Source organism: Bufo gargarizans, chromosome 3 (genome assembly GCF_014858855.1).
Source record: "Bufo gargarizans isolate SCDJY-AF-19 chromosome 3, ASM1485885v1, whole genome shotgun sequence".
In the NCBI taxonomy this organism is placed as follows: Eukaryota; Metazoa; Chordata; class Amphibia; order Anura; family Bufonidae; genus Bufo; species Bufo gargarizans.
In genome coordinates, this window is record NC_058082.1 from 559987310 (window position 1) to 560006729 (window position 19420).

The following is a 19420-nucleotide window of genomic DNA, read 5'->3' on the forward strand; positions in this document are numbered from 1 at the left end:
GCAATGTGTATGTGACGTGTGCAGCATGTGTCCAGTCTGTATGTGACGTGTGCAGCATGTGTCCAGTGTGTATGTGACGTGTCCTGCATGTGTCCAGTGTGTATGTGACGTGTGCAGCATGTGTCCAGTCTGTATGTGACATGTGCAGCATGTGTCCAGTGTGTATGTGACGTGTGCAGCATGTGTCCAGTGTGTATGTGACATGTGCAGCATGTGTCCAGTGTGTATGTGACGTGTGCAGCATGTGTCCAGTGTGTATGTGACGTGTGAGATGTGTGCAATGTGTATGTGACGTGTGCAGCATGTGTCCAGTCTGTATGTGACGTGTGCAGCATGTGTCCAGTGTGTATGTGACGTGTCCTGCATGTGTCCAGTCTGTATGTGACGTGTGCAGCATGTGTCCAGTCTGTATGTGACGTGTGCTGCCTGTGTCCAGTGTGTATGTGACATGTGCAGCATGTGTCCAGTGTGTATGTGACATGTGCAGCATGTTTCCAGTGTGTATGTGACGTGTGCAGCATGTGTCCAGTGTGTATGTGACGTGTGCAGCATGTGTCCAGTCTGTATGTGACGTGTGCTGCCTGTGTCCAGTGTGTATGTGACATGTGCAGCATGTTTCCAGTGTGTATGTGACGTGTGCAGCATGTGTCCAGTGTGTATGTGACATGTGCAGCATGTGTCCAGTGTGTATGTGACGTGTGATATGTGTGCATTGTGTATGTGACATGTGCAGCATTTGTCCAGTGTGTATGTGACATGTGCAGCATGTGTCCAGTGTGTATGTGATGTGTGCAGCATATGTCCAGTGTGTATGTGACATGTGCAGCATGGTTCCAGTGTGTATGTGACGTGTGCAGCATGTGTCCAGTGTGTATGTGATGTGTGCAGAATGTCTCCAGTGTGTATGTGACGTGTGCAGCATGTATCCAGTGTGTTTGTGACGTGTGCAGCATGTGTCCAGTGTGTATGTGATGTGTGCAGCATGTGTCCAGTGTGTATGTGATGTGTGCAGCATGTGTCCAGTCTGTATGTGACATGTGCAGCATGTGTCCAGTGTGTATGTGACATGTGCAGCATGTGTCCAGTGTGTATGTGACGTGTGCAGCATGTGTCCAGTGTGTATGTGACGTGTGAGATGTGTGCAATGTGTTTGTGACGTGTGCAGCATGTGTCCAGTCTGTATGTGACGTGTGCAGCATGTGTCCAGTCTGTATGTGACGTGTGCAGCATGTGTCCAGTCTGTATGTGACGTGTGCAGCATGTGTCCAGTGTGTATTTGACATGTGCAGCATGTGTCCAGTCTGTATGTGACGTGTGCTGCCTGTGTCCAGTGTGTATGTGACGTGTGCAGCATGTGTCCAGTGTGTATGTGACATGTGCTGCATGTGTCCAGTGTGTATGTGACGTGTGCAGCATGTGTCCAGTCTGTATGTGACGTGTGCAGCATGTGTGCAATGTGTATGTGATGTGGGCGGGATGTGTACAATGCATGAGATGTGTATGCCTCCTGTATCCAGTGTGTATGTGACATGTGCAGCATGTATCCAGTGTGTTTGAGACGTGTGCAGCATGTGTCCAGTGTGTATGTGACGTGTATAGCATGTGTCCAGTGTGTATGTGATGTGTGCAGAATGTCTCCAGTGTGTATGTGACATGTGCAGCATGTATCCAGTGTGTTTGTGACGTGTGCAGCATGTGTCCAGTGTGTATGTGACGTGTGCAGCATGTGTCCAGTGTGTATGTGACGTGTGCAGCATGTGTCCAGTCTGTATGTGACATGTGCAGCATGTGTCCAGTGTGTATGTGACATGTGCAGCATGTGTCCAGTGTGTATGTGACGTGTGCAGCATGTGTCCAGTGTGTATGTGACGTGTGAGATGTGTGCAATGTGTATGTGACGTGTGCAGCATGTGTCCAGTCTGTATGTGACGTGTGCAGCATGTGTCCAGTCTGTATGTGACGTGTGCAGCATGTGTCCAGTCTGTATGTGACGTGTGCTGCATGTGTCCAGTGTGTATGTGACATGTGCAGCATGTGTCCAGTCTGTATGTGACGTGTGCTGCCTGTGTCCAGTGTGTATGTGACGTGTGCAGCATGTGTCCAGTGTGTATGTGACATGTGCTGCATGTGTCCAGTGTGTATGTGACGTGTGCAGCATGTGTCCAGTCTGTATGTGACGTGTGCAGCATGTGTCCAGTGTGTATGTGACGTGTGAGATGTGTGCAATGTGTATGTGATGTGGGCGGGATGTGTACAATGCATGAGATGTGTATGCCTCCTGTATCCAGTGTGTATGTGACATGTGCAGCATGTATCCAGTGTGTATGTGATGTGTGCAGCATGTATCCAGTGTGTTTGTGACGTGTGCAGCATGTGTCCAGTGTGTATGTGACGTGTGCAGCATGTGTCCAGTGTGTATGTGACGTGTGCAGCATGTGTCCAGTGTGTATGTGACATGTGCAGCATGTTTCCAGTGTGTATGTGACGTGTGCAGCATGTGTCCAGTGTGTATGTGACATGTGCAGCATGTGTCCAGTGTGTATGTGACGTGTGATATGTGTGCAATGTGTATGTGACATGTGCAGCATTTGTCCAGTGTGTATGTGACATGTGCAGCATGTGTCCAGTGTGTATGTGATGTGTGCAGCATATGTCCAGTGTGTATGTGACATGTGCAGCATGGTTCCAGTGTGTATGTGACGTGTGCAGCATGTGTCCAGTGTGTATATGATGTGTGCAGAATGTCTCCAGTGTGTATGTGACGTGTGCAGCATGTATCCAGTGTGTTTGTGACGTGTGCAGCATGTGTCCAGTGTGTATGTGATGTGTGCAGCATGTGTCCAGTCTGTATGTGACATGTGCAGCATGTGTCCAGTGTGTATGTGACATGTGCAGCATGTGTCCAGTGTGTATGTGACGTGTGCAGCATGTGTCCAGTGTGTATGTGACGTGTGAGATGTGTGCAATGTGTATGTGACGTGTGCAGCATGTGTCCAGTCTGTATGTGACGTGTGCAGCATGTGTCCAGTCTGTATGTGACGTGTGCAGCATGTGTCCAGTCTGTATGTGACGTGTGCTGCATGTGTCCAGTGTGTATGTGACATGTGCAGCATGTGTCCAGTCTGTATGTGACGTGTGCTGCCTGTGTCCAGTGTGTATGTGACGTGTGCAGCATGTGTCCAGTGTGTATGTGACATGTGCTGCATGTGTCCAGTGTGTATGTGACGTGTGCAGCATGTGTCCAGTCTGTATGTGACGTGTGCAGCATGTGCCCAGTGTGTATGTGACGTGTGCAGCATGTGTCTAGTGTGTATGTGACGTGTGCAGCATGTGTCCAGTCTGTATGTGACGTGTGCAGCATGTGTCCAGTCTGTATGTGACGTGTGCAGCATGTGTCCAGTCTGAATGTGACGTGTGCAGCATGTGTCCAGTGTGTATGTGACGTGTGCAGCATGTGACCAGTGTGTATGTGACGTGTGCAGCATGTGTCTAGTGTGTATGTGACGTGTGCAGCATGTGTCCAGTGTGTATGTGACATGTGCAGCATGTGTCCAGTGTGTATGTGACGTGTGCAGCATGTGTCCAGTCTGTATGTGACGTGTGCTGCATGTGTCCAGTCTTTATGTGACATGTGCAGCATGTGTCCAGTGTGTATGTGACGTGTGCAGCATGTGTCCAGTGTGTGTGACATGTGCAGCATGTGTCCAGTGTGTATGTGACATGTGCAGCATGTGTCCAGTGTGTATGTGACATGTGCAGCATGTGTCCAGTGTGTATGTGACATGTGCAGCATGTGTCCAGTGTGTATGTGACGTGTGCAGCATGTGTCCAGTCTGTATGTGACGTGTGCTGCATGTGTCCAGTCTTTATGTGACATGTGCAGCATGTGTCCAGTGTGTATGTGGCATGTGCAGCATGTGTCCAGTGTGTATGTGACATGTGCAGCATGTGTCCAGTCTGTATGTGACGTGTGCAGCATGTGTCCAGTCTGTATGTGACGTGTGCTGCCTGTGTCCAGTGTGTATGTGACGTGTGCAGCATGTGTCCAGTCTGTATGTGACGTGTGCTGCATGTGTCCAGTCTTTATGTGACATGTGCAGCATGTGTCCAGTGTGTATGTGGCATGTGCAGCATGTGTCCAGTGTGTATGTGACATGTGCAGCATGTGTCCAGTCTGTATGTGACGTGTGCAGCATGTGTCCAGTGTGTATGTGACGTGTGCAGCATGTGCCCAGTGTGTATGTGATGTGTGCAGCATGTGTCTAGTGTGTATGTGACGTGTGCAGCATGTGTCCAGTCTGTATGTGACGTGTGCTGCCTGTGTCCAGTGTGTATGTGACATGTGCAGCATGTGTCCAGTGTGTATGTGACGTGTGCAGCATGTGTCCAGTCTGTATGTGACGTGTGCTGCATGTGTCCAGTCTTTATGTGACGTGTGCAGCATGTGTCCAGTGTGTATGTGACGTGTGCAGCATGTGTCCAGTGTGTGTGACATGTGCAGCATGTGTCCAGTGTGTATGTGACGTGTGCAGCATGTGTCCAGTGTGTATGTGACGTGTTCAGCATGTGCCCAGTGTGTATGTGACATGTGCAGCATGTGTCCAGTGTGTATGTGACATGTGCAGCATGTGTCCAGTCTGTATGTGACGTGTGCAGCATGTGTCCAGTCTGTATGTGACGTGTGCAGCATGTGTCCAGTCTGTATGTGACGTGTGCAGCATGTGTCCAGTGTGTATGTGACGTGTGCAGCATGTGCCCAGTGTGTATGTGACGTGTGCAGCATGTGTCAAGTGTGTATGTGACGTGTGCAGCATGTGTCCAGTGTGTATGTGACGTGTGCAGCATGTGTCTAGTGTGTATGTGACATGTGCAGCATGTGTCCAGTCTGTATGTGACGTGTGCAGCATGTGTCCAGTGTGTGTGTGACATGTGCTGCATGTGTCCAGTCTGTATGTGACATGTGCAGCATGTGTCCAGTGTGTATGTGACATGTGCAGCATGTGTCCAGTGTGTATGTGACGTGTTCAGCATGTGCCCAGTGTGTATGTGACATGTGCAGCATGTGTCCAGTGTGTTTGTGACATGTGCAGCATGTGCCCAGTGTGTATGTGACATGTGCAGCATGTGTCCAGTGTGTATGTGACCTGTGCAGCATGTGTCCAGTGTGTATGTGACATGTGCAGCATGTGTCCAGTGTGTATGTGACGTGTGCAGCATGTGTCCAGTGTGTATGTGATGTGTGCTGCATGTGTCCAGTGTGTATGTGACATGTGCAGCATGTGCCCAGTGTGTATGTGACGTGTGCAGCATGTGTCCAGTGTGTATGTGACGTGTGCAGCATGTGTCTAGTGTGTATGTGACATGTGCAGCATGTGTCCAGTGTGTATGTGACGTGTGAGATGTGTATGTGACGTGGGCGGGATGTGTACAATGCATGAGTTGTGTATGCGTCCTGTATCCAGTGTGTATGTGACGTGTGCAGCATGTGTCCAGTGTGTATGTGACGTGTGCAGCATGTGTCCAGTCTGTATGTGACGTGTGCAGCATGTGTCCAGTGTGTATGTGACGTGTGCTGCATGTGTCCAGTGTGTATGTGACGTGTGCAGCATGTGTCCAGTGTGTATGTGACGTGTGCACAGCATGTGTCCAGTGTGTATGTCACATGTGCGTCATGTGTCCAGTCTGTATGTGACGTGTGCAGCATGTGTCCAGTGTGTATGTGATGTGTGCAGCATATGTCCAGTGTGTATGTGACATGTGCAGCATGTGTCCAGTGTGTGTGTGACATGTGCAGCATGTGTCCAGTCTGTATGTGACGTGTGCAGCATGTGTCCAGTGTGTATGTGACGTGTGCTGCATGTGTCCAGTGTGTATGTGACGTGTGAGATGTGTATGTGACTTGGGCGGGATGTGTACAATGCATGAGTTGTGTATGCGTCCTGTCCTGTATCCAGTGTGTATGTGATGTTTGTTTTCTGTATGAAGAGGCTGCGGTGCTTCGTAAGCGTCAGTCTCTTCCTAGGCCACAGGACATCGTTCACATGGTCTTGGTGCAGCTCTGTCCCATCTGAGTGATTGGGGCTGATCTTCAGTACCGAGCGCAGTGCTATCAAATGGACAGCGCTGTGCTTGGTAAGGAACATCGCCGTCTTTTCAAACTGCTGATTGTTGGGGGTGCCAGGAGTTGGACCCCCACCATCTCAGAACTCTCTGAGTACAGATGTCATAAATCTTCCATGCAGTCCTATGTAACACCCCACATAACACAGTGAACTATTGTGTTATGTCGGGTTCTACATAGGACTGCATGGAACATCTACTACATTATCTGCACACAGAAAGTTACCACTGGTATCTAGGCTGTTACATAGGACTGCAGGTGACATATAAAAATGTTAGTTGCCAAATTTAAAATACATACGATTATGATAAAAAAAGACTAGGAGGAGAAGATGAGACGCAGGTCAGTGGTGAGCCGGCTCTACATATAGGGGGATACAGCACCACATACCTGTTACATCCAGTGACCTCTCCTGTCATGTAGACCTTCTCTTTCGTCTTCTCTTCCGTTTGACCCAGACCACCATGACAAATTCTTTCAGCCGCATCTTGTCTCTACAGAGTTTGTTACACAGACATGTTAGATTTCTCATAATTGGGGTCATTTATCAAACTGGTGTAAAGTACAGCTGGCTTAGGTGCTCATAGCAACCAATCAGATTCCACCTTTCGTTTTCCAAAGGAGCTGTGAAAAATGAAAGGTGGAATCTGTTGCTATGGGCAACTAAGCCAGTTCTACTTTACACCAGTTTGATACATTACCCCAAAGGTCCCTATAGTGTCTACAACTATTATAATGTCCCCTAGAGTGCCCCCAGTAATAATATTGTGCTCCACGTAATAATTTCTGTATAGTGTCCCCAAAAATAATGTCCCCTAATAGCAATGCCCCCACACTGCCCCATATAGTAATTTCCCCCACACTGCCCCATATAATAATTTCTTCTACACTGCCCCATCAAGTAATAACCCACCACACTGCCCCCATTAAGTAATTTGCCCCGACACTGCCATCCATTAAGTAATTTACCCCCACACTGCCCTTCATTAAATAATTTACCCCCACAATGCCCCCAAATAAGTGATTTGCACCCACACTGCCCTTCATTAAGTAATTTGCCCCCACACTGCCCCTCATTAAGTAATTTGCCCCCACACTGCCCTTCATTAAATAATTTACCCCCACACTTCCCCCATTAAGTAATTTGCCCCTACACTGTCCCCAATTAAGTAATTTGCCCCCATGGAAACATTTTCCCCCCCACTGTCCCTGTAGTAATATGTCCTCCTCTGCCCCCAAAAGTTGGTACACACACACAAAAAACAAAGGCTAATACTTACCTGTGTTCGTAATGGTGAGGCAGGCGCGCGTACGTCAAAGCCCTGCGCGCCCCTATATAGGCGCGCGATGACGTCATCACGCACGCCACGCGATGACTTCCCCACACACATCGCCCAGGCTTTTACCACCACATAGGCCTCAGGCCTACTAGGCTTAAAGCCTATGGCGGGGAACTATGTGCTCCCGTGCCACTGGAGGGTACAGGTTCCTTTCTATTCACCATCGGGTCCCCGCTTCAGTGATGTGGACCCGATGACTGAGAAGGCAGCCCAATGACTTTCATAGGCATTGGGACTTGCCTTCTACGGAAGCCTGTGAGATCCAGCCCCTTAGGCGGACAGGCAATGTATTATAATACAGGATGTTTTGCACTACAGAGGGGATCAGACCCCCAGAAGTTGAAGTCCCAGAGTGGGACCGAAATAAAAAAGGAAAAAAAAAAAAGGAAAAAAGTTTTTTCATAATAAAAAAAATTTGAGTTTAAAGTAAAAAAAAGCCATGCATATTGGGTATTGCCGCATCCGTAACGACCGATTCTATAAAAATATCACATGATCTACCCCTAAGGTGAATGGCGTAAAAAAATTGATAACTAAAAACTGTGCCAAAACAAACTTTTTTTGTCACCTTACCCCCAAAAGTTTATAATATTGAACTCATAAGTACCCAAAAATGTTACCAATAAGAACGTCAACTCTTCCCGCCCAAAAAATAAGCCCCTACACAAGACGATCAGCAGAAAAATTAAAAAAATATGACTTTCAGAAAATGGAGACATAAAAAACGGATTTTTTTTCAAAAATGTTTTATTATGTAAAACAGAAACAAAAAAAGTTGGCATATTTGGTATTTTTGCGTCCGTATCAATCTGCTCTATAAAAATAGCACATGATCTAATTTGTCAGGTGAACATTGTAAAAAACTAAATATGTGCCAGAACAGCCATATTTTTGTTACCTTACCTCACAATAAGCGTAATATAGACCGATCAAAAATCATATGCACCCCAAAATAGTAACAACAAAACTGCCACCTTATCTCGTAGTTTCCAAAATGGGGTCACTTTTTGGGAGTTTCTACCGTAGGGGGCATCAGGGGGTCTTGAAATGTGACATGGCAACTTAAAATTATCCCAGTGAAATCTGCCCTCCAAAAACTATAGATTGCTCCTTCCCTTCTGCGCCCTGTCGTGTGCCTGTACAGCAGTTTACCACATGTGGGGTGTTTCTGTAAACTACAGAATCAGGATAATATATATTGAGTTTTCTTTGGCTGTGTTACAGAAAAAAATGTGTTACAGAAAAAAAAATGGATCAAAATGGAAAATCTGCCAATAAAATGAAATTCGGAAATTTCATCTACATTTTTCTTTAATTCTCGTTGAACACCTGCAGGGTTAACAAAGTTTGTTAAATCAGTTTTGAATAACTTGTGAATGTAGTTTCTAAAATTGGGTGGTTTCTACTATGTGAGCCCAACAGTGACTTCATAACTGAACTGGTCCTTAAAAATTGGGTTTTGGAAATTTTTCTAAACATTTTAAGATTTTTTTCTAAAATTCTAAGCCTTCTAAAGTCCTGAAAAATAAAATGGCATTCACAAAATGATCCAAACATAAAGTAGACATATGGGGAATGTAAAAGTATTAACTATTTATGAGGTATCACTTTCTGTTTTAAAAGCAGAGAAATTGACATTTCTGATTTTTTTTATAAATAAAAATGATATACAGTATATTGACTCAAGTTTATCACTATCATGAAGTACAATGTGTCACGAGAAAACAATCTCAGAATGGCTTGGATAAGTAAAAGCGTTCCAAAGTTATTACCACATAAAGTGACACGTCAGATAAAAAAAAACGGCCTGGTCCTTAAGGTGAAATATGTCAGGGTCCTGAAAGGGTTAAGACCATTTTCCACGCCATAAACTGGCATGGAAAATGATGAATGAGACAAGCCTACTGGCGTGCCCTCTTCCCCTCCCATGACATGCCCCATTTAAACAGGAAATGACATCACATCGCAATTAGTATCAACACATTTGAAACACCCTTGCGAATACTACGATGAACAGGTGCCCTTATAAATATTTATAGCAAGAATATCCTCCCACCATGATCGTGTCGTATTAGTTTGCAAGGAAACATATATAAAATCTAATTAACCACCTCAGCCCCCCTAGCTTAAACACCCATAATGACCAGACCACTTTTTACAATTCTGCACTACACTACTTTCCCCGTTTATTGCTCGGTCATGCAACTTACCACCCAAATGAATTTTACCTCCTTTTCTTCTCACTAATAGAGCTTTCATTTGGTGGTATTTCATTGCTGCTGACATTTTTACTTTTTTTGTTATTATTCAAAATTTTACAAATTTTTTGAAAAAAATGAAATTTTTCACTTTCAGTTGAATTTTTTTTTAAAAATGACATCTATATATAAATTTTTCTCTAAATTTATTGTTCTACATGTCTGATTAAAAAAAATGTTTGGGTAAAAAAAAATGGTTTGGGTAAAAGTTATAGCGTTTACAAACTATGGTACAAAAATGTGAATTTCCGCTTTTTGAAGCAGCTCTGACTTTCTGAGCACCTGTCATGTTTCCCGAGGTTCTACAATGCCCAGACAGTAGAAAAACCCCACAAATGACCCCATTTCGGAAAGTAGACACCCTAAGTATTCGCTGATGGGCATAGTGAGTTCATAGAACTTTTTATTTTTTGTCACAAGTTAGCGGAAAATTAAGATTTTATTTATTTTATTTTTTCCTTACAAAGTCTCATATTCCACTAACTTGTGACAAAAAATAAAAACTTCCATGAACTCACTATGCCCATCACGAAATACCTTGGGGTGTCTTCTTTCCAAAATGGGGTCACTTGTGGCGTAGTTATACTGCCCTGGCATTTTAGGGGCCCTAATGCGTGCGAAGTAGTTTGAAATCAAAATCTGTAAAAAATGGCCTGTGAAATCCAAAAGGTGCTCTTTGAAATGTGGGCCCCTTTGCCCACCTAGGCTGCAAAAAAGTGTCACACATGTGGTATCGCCGTACTCAGGAGAAGTTGGGGAATGTGTTTTGGGGTGTCATTTTACATATACTCATGCTGGGTGAGATAAATATCTCGGTCAAATGCCAACTTTGTATAAAAAAATGGGAAAAGTTGTCATTTGCCGAGATATTTCTCTCACCCAGCATGGGTATATGTAAAATGACACCCCAAAACACATTCCCCAACTTCTCCTGAGTACGGCGATACCACATGTGTGACACTTTTTTGCAGCCAAGGTGGGCAAAGGGGCCCACATTCCAAAGAGCACCTTTAGGATTTCACAAGGCATTTTTTACAGATTTTGATTTCAAACTACTTCTCACGCATTAGGGCCCCTAAAATGCCAGGGCAGTATAACTACCCCACAAGTGACCCCATTTTGGAAAGAAGACACCTCAAGGTATTCCGTGAGGGGCATGGCGAGTTCCTAGAATTTTTTATTTTTTGTCAAAAGTTTGTGGAATATGAGACTTTGTAAGAAAAAAAAAATCATCATTTTCCGCTAACTTGTGACAAAAAATAAAAAATTCTAGGAACTCGCCATGCCCCTCACGGGTGTCTTCTTTCCAAAATGGGGTCATTTCTGGGGTAGTTATACTGCACTGGCTTTTTAGGGGCCCTAATGCGTGAGAAGTAGTTTGAAATCAAAATGTGTAAACAATGCCCTGTGAAATCCTAAAGGTGCTCTTTGGAATGTGGGCCCATTTGCCCACCTAGGCTGCAAAAAAGTGTCACACATGTGGTATCGCCGTACTCAGAAGAAGTAGGGCAATGTGTTTTGGGGTGTCATTTTACATATACCCATGCTGGGTGAGAGAAATATCTCGGCAAAAGACAACTTTTCCCATTTTTTTATACAAAGTTGGCATTTGACCAAGATATTTATCTCACCCAGCATGGGTATATGTAAAAAGACACCCCAAAACACATTCCCCAACTTCTCCTGAGTACGGCAATACCACATGTGTGACACTTTTTTGCAGCCTACATGCACAAAGGGGCCCAAATTCCTTTTAGGGGGGCATTTTTAGACATTTGGATTCCAGACTTCTTCTCACGCTTTAGGGCCCCTAAAATGCCAGGGCCGTATAAATACCCCACATGTGACCCCATTTTGGAAAGAAGACACCCCAAGGTATTCAATGAGGGGCATGGCGAGTTCATAGAAGATTTATTTTGGGGCACAAGTTAGCGGAAATAGATTTTTTTTTTTTTTTCTCACAAAGTCTCCCTTTCCGCTAACTTGGGACAAAAAGTTTAATCTTTCATGGACTCAATATGCCCCTCAGCGAATACCTTGGGGTATCTTCTTTCCGAAATGGGGTCATATGTGGGGTATTTATACTGCCCTGGCATTTTAGGGGCCCTAAAGCGTAAGAAGAAGTCTGGAATATAAATGTCTAAAAATTTTTACGCATTTGGATTCCGTGAGGGGTATGGTGAGTTCATGTGAGATTTTATTTTTTGACACAAGTTAGTGGAATATGAGACTTTGTAAGAAAAAACAAAAAAACAAAAAAAATCTATTTCCGCTAACTTGTGCCAAAAAAATGTCTAAATGGAGCCTTACAGGGGGGTGATCAATGACAGGGCGGTGATCAATGACAGGGGGGTGATCAGGAAGTCTATATTGCGTGATCACCCCCCTGTCATTGATCACCCCCCTGTAAGGCTCCATTCAGACGTCCGTATGTGTTTTACGGATCCACGGATCCATGGATCCGTGGATCCGTAAAACACATACGGACGTCTGAATGGAACCTGACAGGGGGGTGATCAATGACAGGCGGGTGATCAGGGAGTCTATATGGGGTGATCAGGGGTTAATAAGTGACTTATTACAGAACTGCCTGTGTCCTCTGGCGGTCGATCCAAGCAAAAGGGACCACCAGAGGACCAGGTAGCAGGTATATTAGACGCTGTTATCAAAACAGCGTCTAATATACCTGTTAGGGGTTAAAAAAATCGCATCTACAGCCTGCCAGCGAATGATCGCCGCTGGCAGGCTGTAGATCCACTCTCTTACCTTTCGATCCTGTGAACGCGCGCGCCAGTGTGCGCACGTTCACAGGAAGTCTCGCGTCTCGCGAGATGACGCATAGATGCGTGACTGTGCCTGGGACAGCCGCCTCCGGACCGCGATCCTGAGTTAGGCGGTCCGGAGGCGGTTAAAAACACATCACCTCATAATCCCTATTCAGACCCTTGGGATGTAAAGTATCAAGGGTGTGGATCCAGAACGCCTCCCTTTTGAGTAACAACTTTTTCAGATCCCCCCCTCTCCGTGATAAATGTACCCGCTCAAAATGACTTGGTATTTCAATTGTGATATGGAATACCCCCCAAAAAGCTATCATCCCATCGAGACATTTGTTCATCTTGTCACTAAAGAAATACAACAGAAGTTGGACATAATAAAGAGGGGTGATCTTTCGATTATGCAGAATATTACCACAGAAGAAAGGAGAGCTGTGCGCGATTTGATGGGGGATAAGTCCCTTATTGTGAAACCCGCCGATAAAGGCGGATCGATTCTGATCATGGATAAGGAAATTGGATCACAACCCAGTTTTTCGAAATAAGGAAAAGATCATGGGGTTGGTGACCGAATATAAGGCTCAGGGAAGCATCGACGAGAAATTGAGTGAATTTTTGGTCAATCACTCACCGGTGACACCTGTGTTCTACACATTGCCAAAGGTGCATAAAACCTTGATAAATCCACCAGGCCGACCCATTGTGGCTTCGATCGATTCAGTGCTATCACCTTTGGCAATAGGGTTGGAAAAGGCGTTCACTCCATTAGTTAAGAATACCCGTTCTTTTCTTTTGGATACGTCTCACTTTTTGCAGGTGATTAGAGATTTGGAAAATATACCTGAGGATAGTTGGTTGGTAACCATTGACGTAGTGAGCTTATATACGTCAATTGAACAGAGTCATTTTTCTGCTGAACAACAGCGATTTTTTTCTCGATTTGTTGAATGTAGTTTTTATGAGAACTATTTTCTTTTTGGAGATCATTTTTACGGGCAGCAGCGTGGGGCGGCGATGGGTGCGAATGTGGCCCCGCCCTACACAAATATTTATATGTTGTCGTTTGAACAGTGCTCTGTATATCCGAATGAATATTTTCAAAAATTTGCACTAGTATGGAAAAGGTTTATCGACGACATTTTTTGCGTGTGGGCGGGGCCACTCGCGCCCCTCCTCCAGCTGTTTGAATATCTGAATGGGGTCTGGGAGGAATTTGAATTCACCATTACATATGACCAGACATCTGTGCATTTTCTAGATGTCACAATACTCAAGCAGGAAGGGGGAATTTTATGCACTGATTTATATAGAAAAAATACAGACAGGAATAGTATCCGGCATTATCGCATGGCACATCCTCCTTCTCTTAAAAAAATCAATTCCAAAATTGCAGTATATGTGAGTGAAGAAGATTGTGACAGATTCGAAAATGCAGGATGTGAGGGTGAACGAGATGACGTTCCGATTTCTTGAGAGAGGTTATCCTCGTGATATTTTATCCACAGCAATGAGTGCTAGTGGGGTACGAGCTCCACCAAGAGATAACAGTAAGCGCATAGCACTTATACATAAATATCATCCACTGAATCACCAACTGGTGCGCAAACATTGGCATATTTTGGGGAAGGCGTACCCCACTATAGTGGAATTTAAAAACCCACCACTTATATGTAATAGACGCAATCCCAGTTTGTGAGATCATCTCGTTGGCTCAGATATTGGCACCATGGAGAAGGCCCCATTGCAGAGTACACTCACTAATCAGAAGGGAGGCACTTTCCCTTGTCTCCACTAGTGATGAGCGGCAGGTGCCATATTCGATTTCGACCAAATTCGTGAATATTCAATAGAATATTCGTTTTATATTCGTCGAAATCGAATATTCGTCATTATTCTAGTTATTGCGATTAATATGCGATTTAAATAATCGCGTATTGCGATTTTTACTTAAAGGCTACTCTCCTATTGAAATAGCAATGCGATTAATTCAAGTTATAATAAACGACTTTTGATTTCAACTTGGACCTGGTTTACTATGGTTGACTTGGTAGAATTAGCGAAGATAGCGAATGTATTCGTCATATTCCACAAAACGAAGATAACGAAGTTTTCTCCATCTTCGTTTTAGCTACCTATTCATCAACTTCGCTAATTCTAGCAATCATATAGGAAAGTTTACTATAGAGACAGCTAAGTTTAATTCGCTATGCGATTATATTACTTAGCTTTTTTTTTTATAAATAGAATAATTATAATAATTATCAGGTATTATAATTATTCTATTTATTTTAAAAAAAAGCAAAGTAATATAATCGCATAGCGAATTAAACTTAGCTGTCTCTATAGTAAACTTTCCTATATGATTGCTAGAATTAGCGAAGTTGACGAATATGGAGCTAAAATGAAGATGGAGAATACTTCGTTATCTTCGTTTTGTGGAATATAATGAATATATTCGTCATATTCGCTAATTCTACCAAGCCAACCATAGTAAACCAGGTCCAAGTTGAAATCGCAATGCAATTAATATAACTCAAAGTAATCGCATGGCCCTCCTGTCCTGAGTCCTGACTGATGTGCCAATGAAGGGCCACTCCTGCTACAGGCTGGTAGGCAGACAGGGCCGGGGGCCCAGGACCTAGTTGCTTCTAGTCTGTGTACAAAGTGGCCAGTTTCTACTGGTTTCCCCAGATTGTGCTGGCCTGGGATGGGGCTGGGTTCTACTGGGTTATAGTCACTGTGTGAGTGACACTGCTGTAATGTGGCTGCACAGCATGTCACCTCAGTTTTGGGGGCACACTGCCACTACCTTGCCTTCTGATGTATCCCTGTTTTAGAATTTACTTAAAGTGTCAACTACATTCACATGGCTGTTGGGCCACTGGGCTTTTGGATCCATGCCTCTGCCCCTTAAAAGATAGGACATGTCCTGTCTTTGGCCACATCTTCTGGAACGCGGACCCATTGAAGTCCACGTCCGCACCATGATTTTGTGTTCACACACTAACTTTAAGTCAATTATCCCTCTTAAGGGGTTGTCTCATCATAGACAATGAGGGCATATCGCTAGGTCCCACTGGGACCTGCACCTATATCGAGAACGGAGCCCTACAAGGTGGTGGCTGGAGGACTCCGGTCTGGCCACCACCAAGCCGGCTTCCCATAGAAGTGAACGGGAGGGTACCGCGCATGACCGGCCATTGCTCCCATTCACTTCTATGGGCTCGATGGAAATAGACGAGCCAGCGCTCAGCTATTTTCGCCAGACCCACAGAAAATGAATGGAGGGCAGCTGCGCATGCGCAGTGCGCCCTCCTTCACTTTTGGGGCTCCGTTCTCTATATAGGTGTGGGTCCTGCACCTATAAGACAATGGGGGCATATCCTAGCGATATGCCCCCATTGTCTATGATGAGACAACCCCTTTAACCCATATGCTTTTAGATGGCATCCTTATTATTATTATGCACTTATGTCTTATTGGATTAAAATTTATTTTCTCAGTGAGATTTTAGTTCTGCCATTGGGCATGGTGGGCGTGCAGGGGTACGGTGGTGTTAGGAAACGGTATTGAGGGTGGGGGGGGGGGCAAAACTGAACTCTTGCACCAGGGCCCATGAGCCTATAGCTACGCCCCTGCCTCCAGGGATATTGGATACCAACCACTTTACAACCCTAGACCTCCAGATGTACTAGCAACAAACCTCATTCACCACCTTGGACCTCCAGGGAATTAGACTGTAGATACCAAACCGTTTACCACCCCAGACCTCAAGCTTGTACTCATTAAACCCTTCACCCCACTAGACCCCCAGGGATATCAGATACTAACCTCTTTACAGTCCTTGATCTCCAAGCATGCTAGAAACAAGGCCCATCCTAGTCCTTCATGGATATTATATACACTCACCTAAAGAATTATTAGGAACACCATACTAATACGGTGTTGGACCCCCTTTTGCCTTCAGAACTGCCTTAATTCTACGTGGCATTGATTCAACAAGGTGCTGATAGCATTCTTTAGAAATGTTGGCCCATATTGATAGGATAGCATCTTGCAGTTGATGGAGATTTGAGGGATGCACATCCAGGGCACGAAGCTCCCGTTCCACCACATCCCAAAGATGCTCTATTGGGTTGAGATCTGGTGACTGTGGGGGCCATTTTAGTACAGTGAACTCATTGTCATGTTCAAGAAACCAATTTGAAATGATTCGAGCTTTGTGACATGGTGCATTATCCTGCTGGAAGTAGCCATCAGAGGATGGGTACATGGTGGTCATGAAGGGATGGACATGGTCAGAAACAATGCTCAGGTAGCCCGTGGCATTTAAACAATGGCCAATTGGCACTAAGGGGCCTAAAGTGTGCCCAGAAAACATCCCCCACACCATTTCACCACCACCAGCAGCCTGCACAGTGGTAACAAGGCATGATGGATACATGTTCTCATTCTGTTTACGCCAAATTCGGACTCTACCATTTGAATGTCTCAACAGAAATCGAGACTCATCAGACCAGGCAACATTTTTCCAGTCTTCAACAGTCCAATTTTGGTGAGCTCGTGCAAATTGTAGCCTCTTTTTCCTATTTGTAGTGGAGATGAGTGGTACCCGGTGGGGTCTTCTGCTGTTGTAGCCCATCCGCCTCAAGGTTGTGCGTGTTGTGGCTTCACAAATGCTTTGCTGCATACCTCGGTTGTAACGAGTGGTTATTTCAGTCAACGTTGCTCTTCTATCAGCTTGAATCAGTCGGCCTATTCTCCTCTGACCTGTAGCATCAACAAGGCATTTTCGCCCACAGGACTGCCGCATACTGGATGTTTTTCCCTTTTCACACCATTCTTTGTAAACCCTAGAAATGGTTGTGCGTGAAAATCCCAGTAACTGAGCAGATTGTGAAATACTCAGACCGGCCCGTCTGGCACCAACAACCATGCCACGCTCAAAATTGCTTAAATCACCTTTCTTTCCCATTCTGACATTCAGTTTGGAGTTCAGGAGATTGTCTTGACCAGGACCACAACCCTACATGCATCGAAGCAACTGCCGTGTGATTGGTTGACTAGATAATCGCATTAATGAGAAATAGAACAGGTGTTCCTAATAATTCTTTAGGTGAGTGTACAGACCTTGTTAATACCTTAGATCATTAGAGATATTAGACATCAACCCCTAAACCACTCTAGACCACTATTGATGTTACCGCAAACTAAGCCACTCCTCAATACTGAATGCTGTCATATGGCAGCAGTATAGGTGTTTCAGGCTTAATTACTATACATACCCCAGAACTCTCTTCCCATCTGCTGTCTGTCCATTTTTTTAGGGCTTTCAAGATGTCAAACGGTAATTAACCCACCCTAAGTAAATACTAAACATCCTCATCTCAACAGATACATAGGACACCCTAATCATAGAGCCATCATAGTAACACTGAGAGCCAACATGGGTCCTAAATTATTGATACTGCTGGCTGTCACCCTTATCCAAGGTCAGCTGAGTTTGGCCAAACCTGGCCACAAGGGCAGCAAAAGCAACAGCCACAGTGAGGAAGATGGAGGTGAGTAGATATCTATATGTTTTAGAATGCATTGTGCATCTTGACCCCCTGGAGGGGCTCACATCCAGGGCACTATTATTACGGCACTAAACCTTCTGTACCATTGTGTTCCGTATTGTTATGTTGACACTGTAGTGGGCAGATTATTATTGCAATATGATTGGCTGGTACTAATATGCTGTTATGGAGAAACTGGTACTAATATGCTGGCATTGTCACTGACTGATACTGCTATGTGAGCGCTGTTACGGGGGAACTGGTACTGATTGATAAAGGCTACTATGTAGCCGAAACGTTGCAATTGCTTGTTTTTTGAACACACTCATGGCTTCAATAAAGGATACACTGGAGCTGCTGCCGTAACCTTTTTTCTTTCTACTGGTACTAATTAGTGATGATCGAGCATGCTCGGCTGAATACCAGTTCGGCTTGAGCATCGCCCTGTTCGGCACATCGTGCTGTTCGGCCGAATACCGCGTGTGCTCAAGCGCCATGCTCGACTCTCCTCCCCGCGCGTTTATTATGCCCCCGATGACACGTGGTTCGGCTCAGTCTTAGTCATGGAGAGCTGTGCTGTAGAAGGGACAGATAGTGTAGGGAATTTAATTTTATTTTTTGGTTAGGCAGGGTTGATGTTAGAGACCCAAAAGTCCTTTTAAGGATTATTGTTGTGCCTGGCAGAAATATATATTTTTATCGCAACCTGCGCTAAATAGCTTGCAATTGTTTTGCCGCTGCAGACAGCGACATTATCTGCGCTACATCTCCTGTGTAACGTGTGCGCAGCCTAAAAATATCTGTGACATCCAGTGTACTTTTTCCGTAGACGGTGTCCGCTGCAGACAGTTACATTACCTGCGCTACATCTCCTGTATAATGTTTGCAGATCCTAAATATCAGTGACATTCAGTCTAATTTTTTCGCTGCTGGTGGCAGCGACGTTACAGTGATATTCCCTGCAATTTTTTTATTAGCCGCTGGTGACATTACCTGCGCTACATCTCCAGTATAACGTTTGCACATCCCAAATAGCTGTGAAATTCAGTTTAATTTATTTGCGCATACACTTACAAAACCTGCGCTACTGTACGTGTGACATACTTGCAAGCATATACAGTTGCAAGAAAAAGTATGTGAACCCTTTGGAATAATATGGATTTCTGCACAAATTGGTCATAAAATGTGATCTGATCTTCATCTAAGTCACAACAATAGACAATCACAGTCTGCTTAAACTAATAACACACAAAGAGTTAAATGTTACCCTATTTTTATTGAACACACCATGTAATCATTCACAGAGTAGGTGGAAAAAATATGTGAACCCCTAGACTAATGACATCTCCAAGAGCTAATTGGAGTG

At 44.6% G+C, this 19420-nt stretch overlaps 1 protein-coding gene across 1 annotated transcript in view; it reads left to right on the top strand.

Annotated features, from left to right (window-relative positions):
• Positions 1-17942: 17942 nt before the first annotated feature.
• The window catches only part of LOC122931820 (integumentary mucin C.1-like), a 100605-nt gene continuing 99127 nt past the window's right edge, over positions 17943-19420 (top strand). The window contains exon 1 of the mRNA XM_044285876.1: positions 17943-18057. Coding sequence (XP_044141811.1) covers positions 17943-18057 — 115 coding nt within the window. The remainder of the gene's footprint in view (positions 18058-19420) is intronic.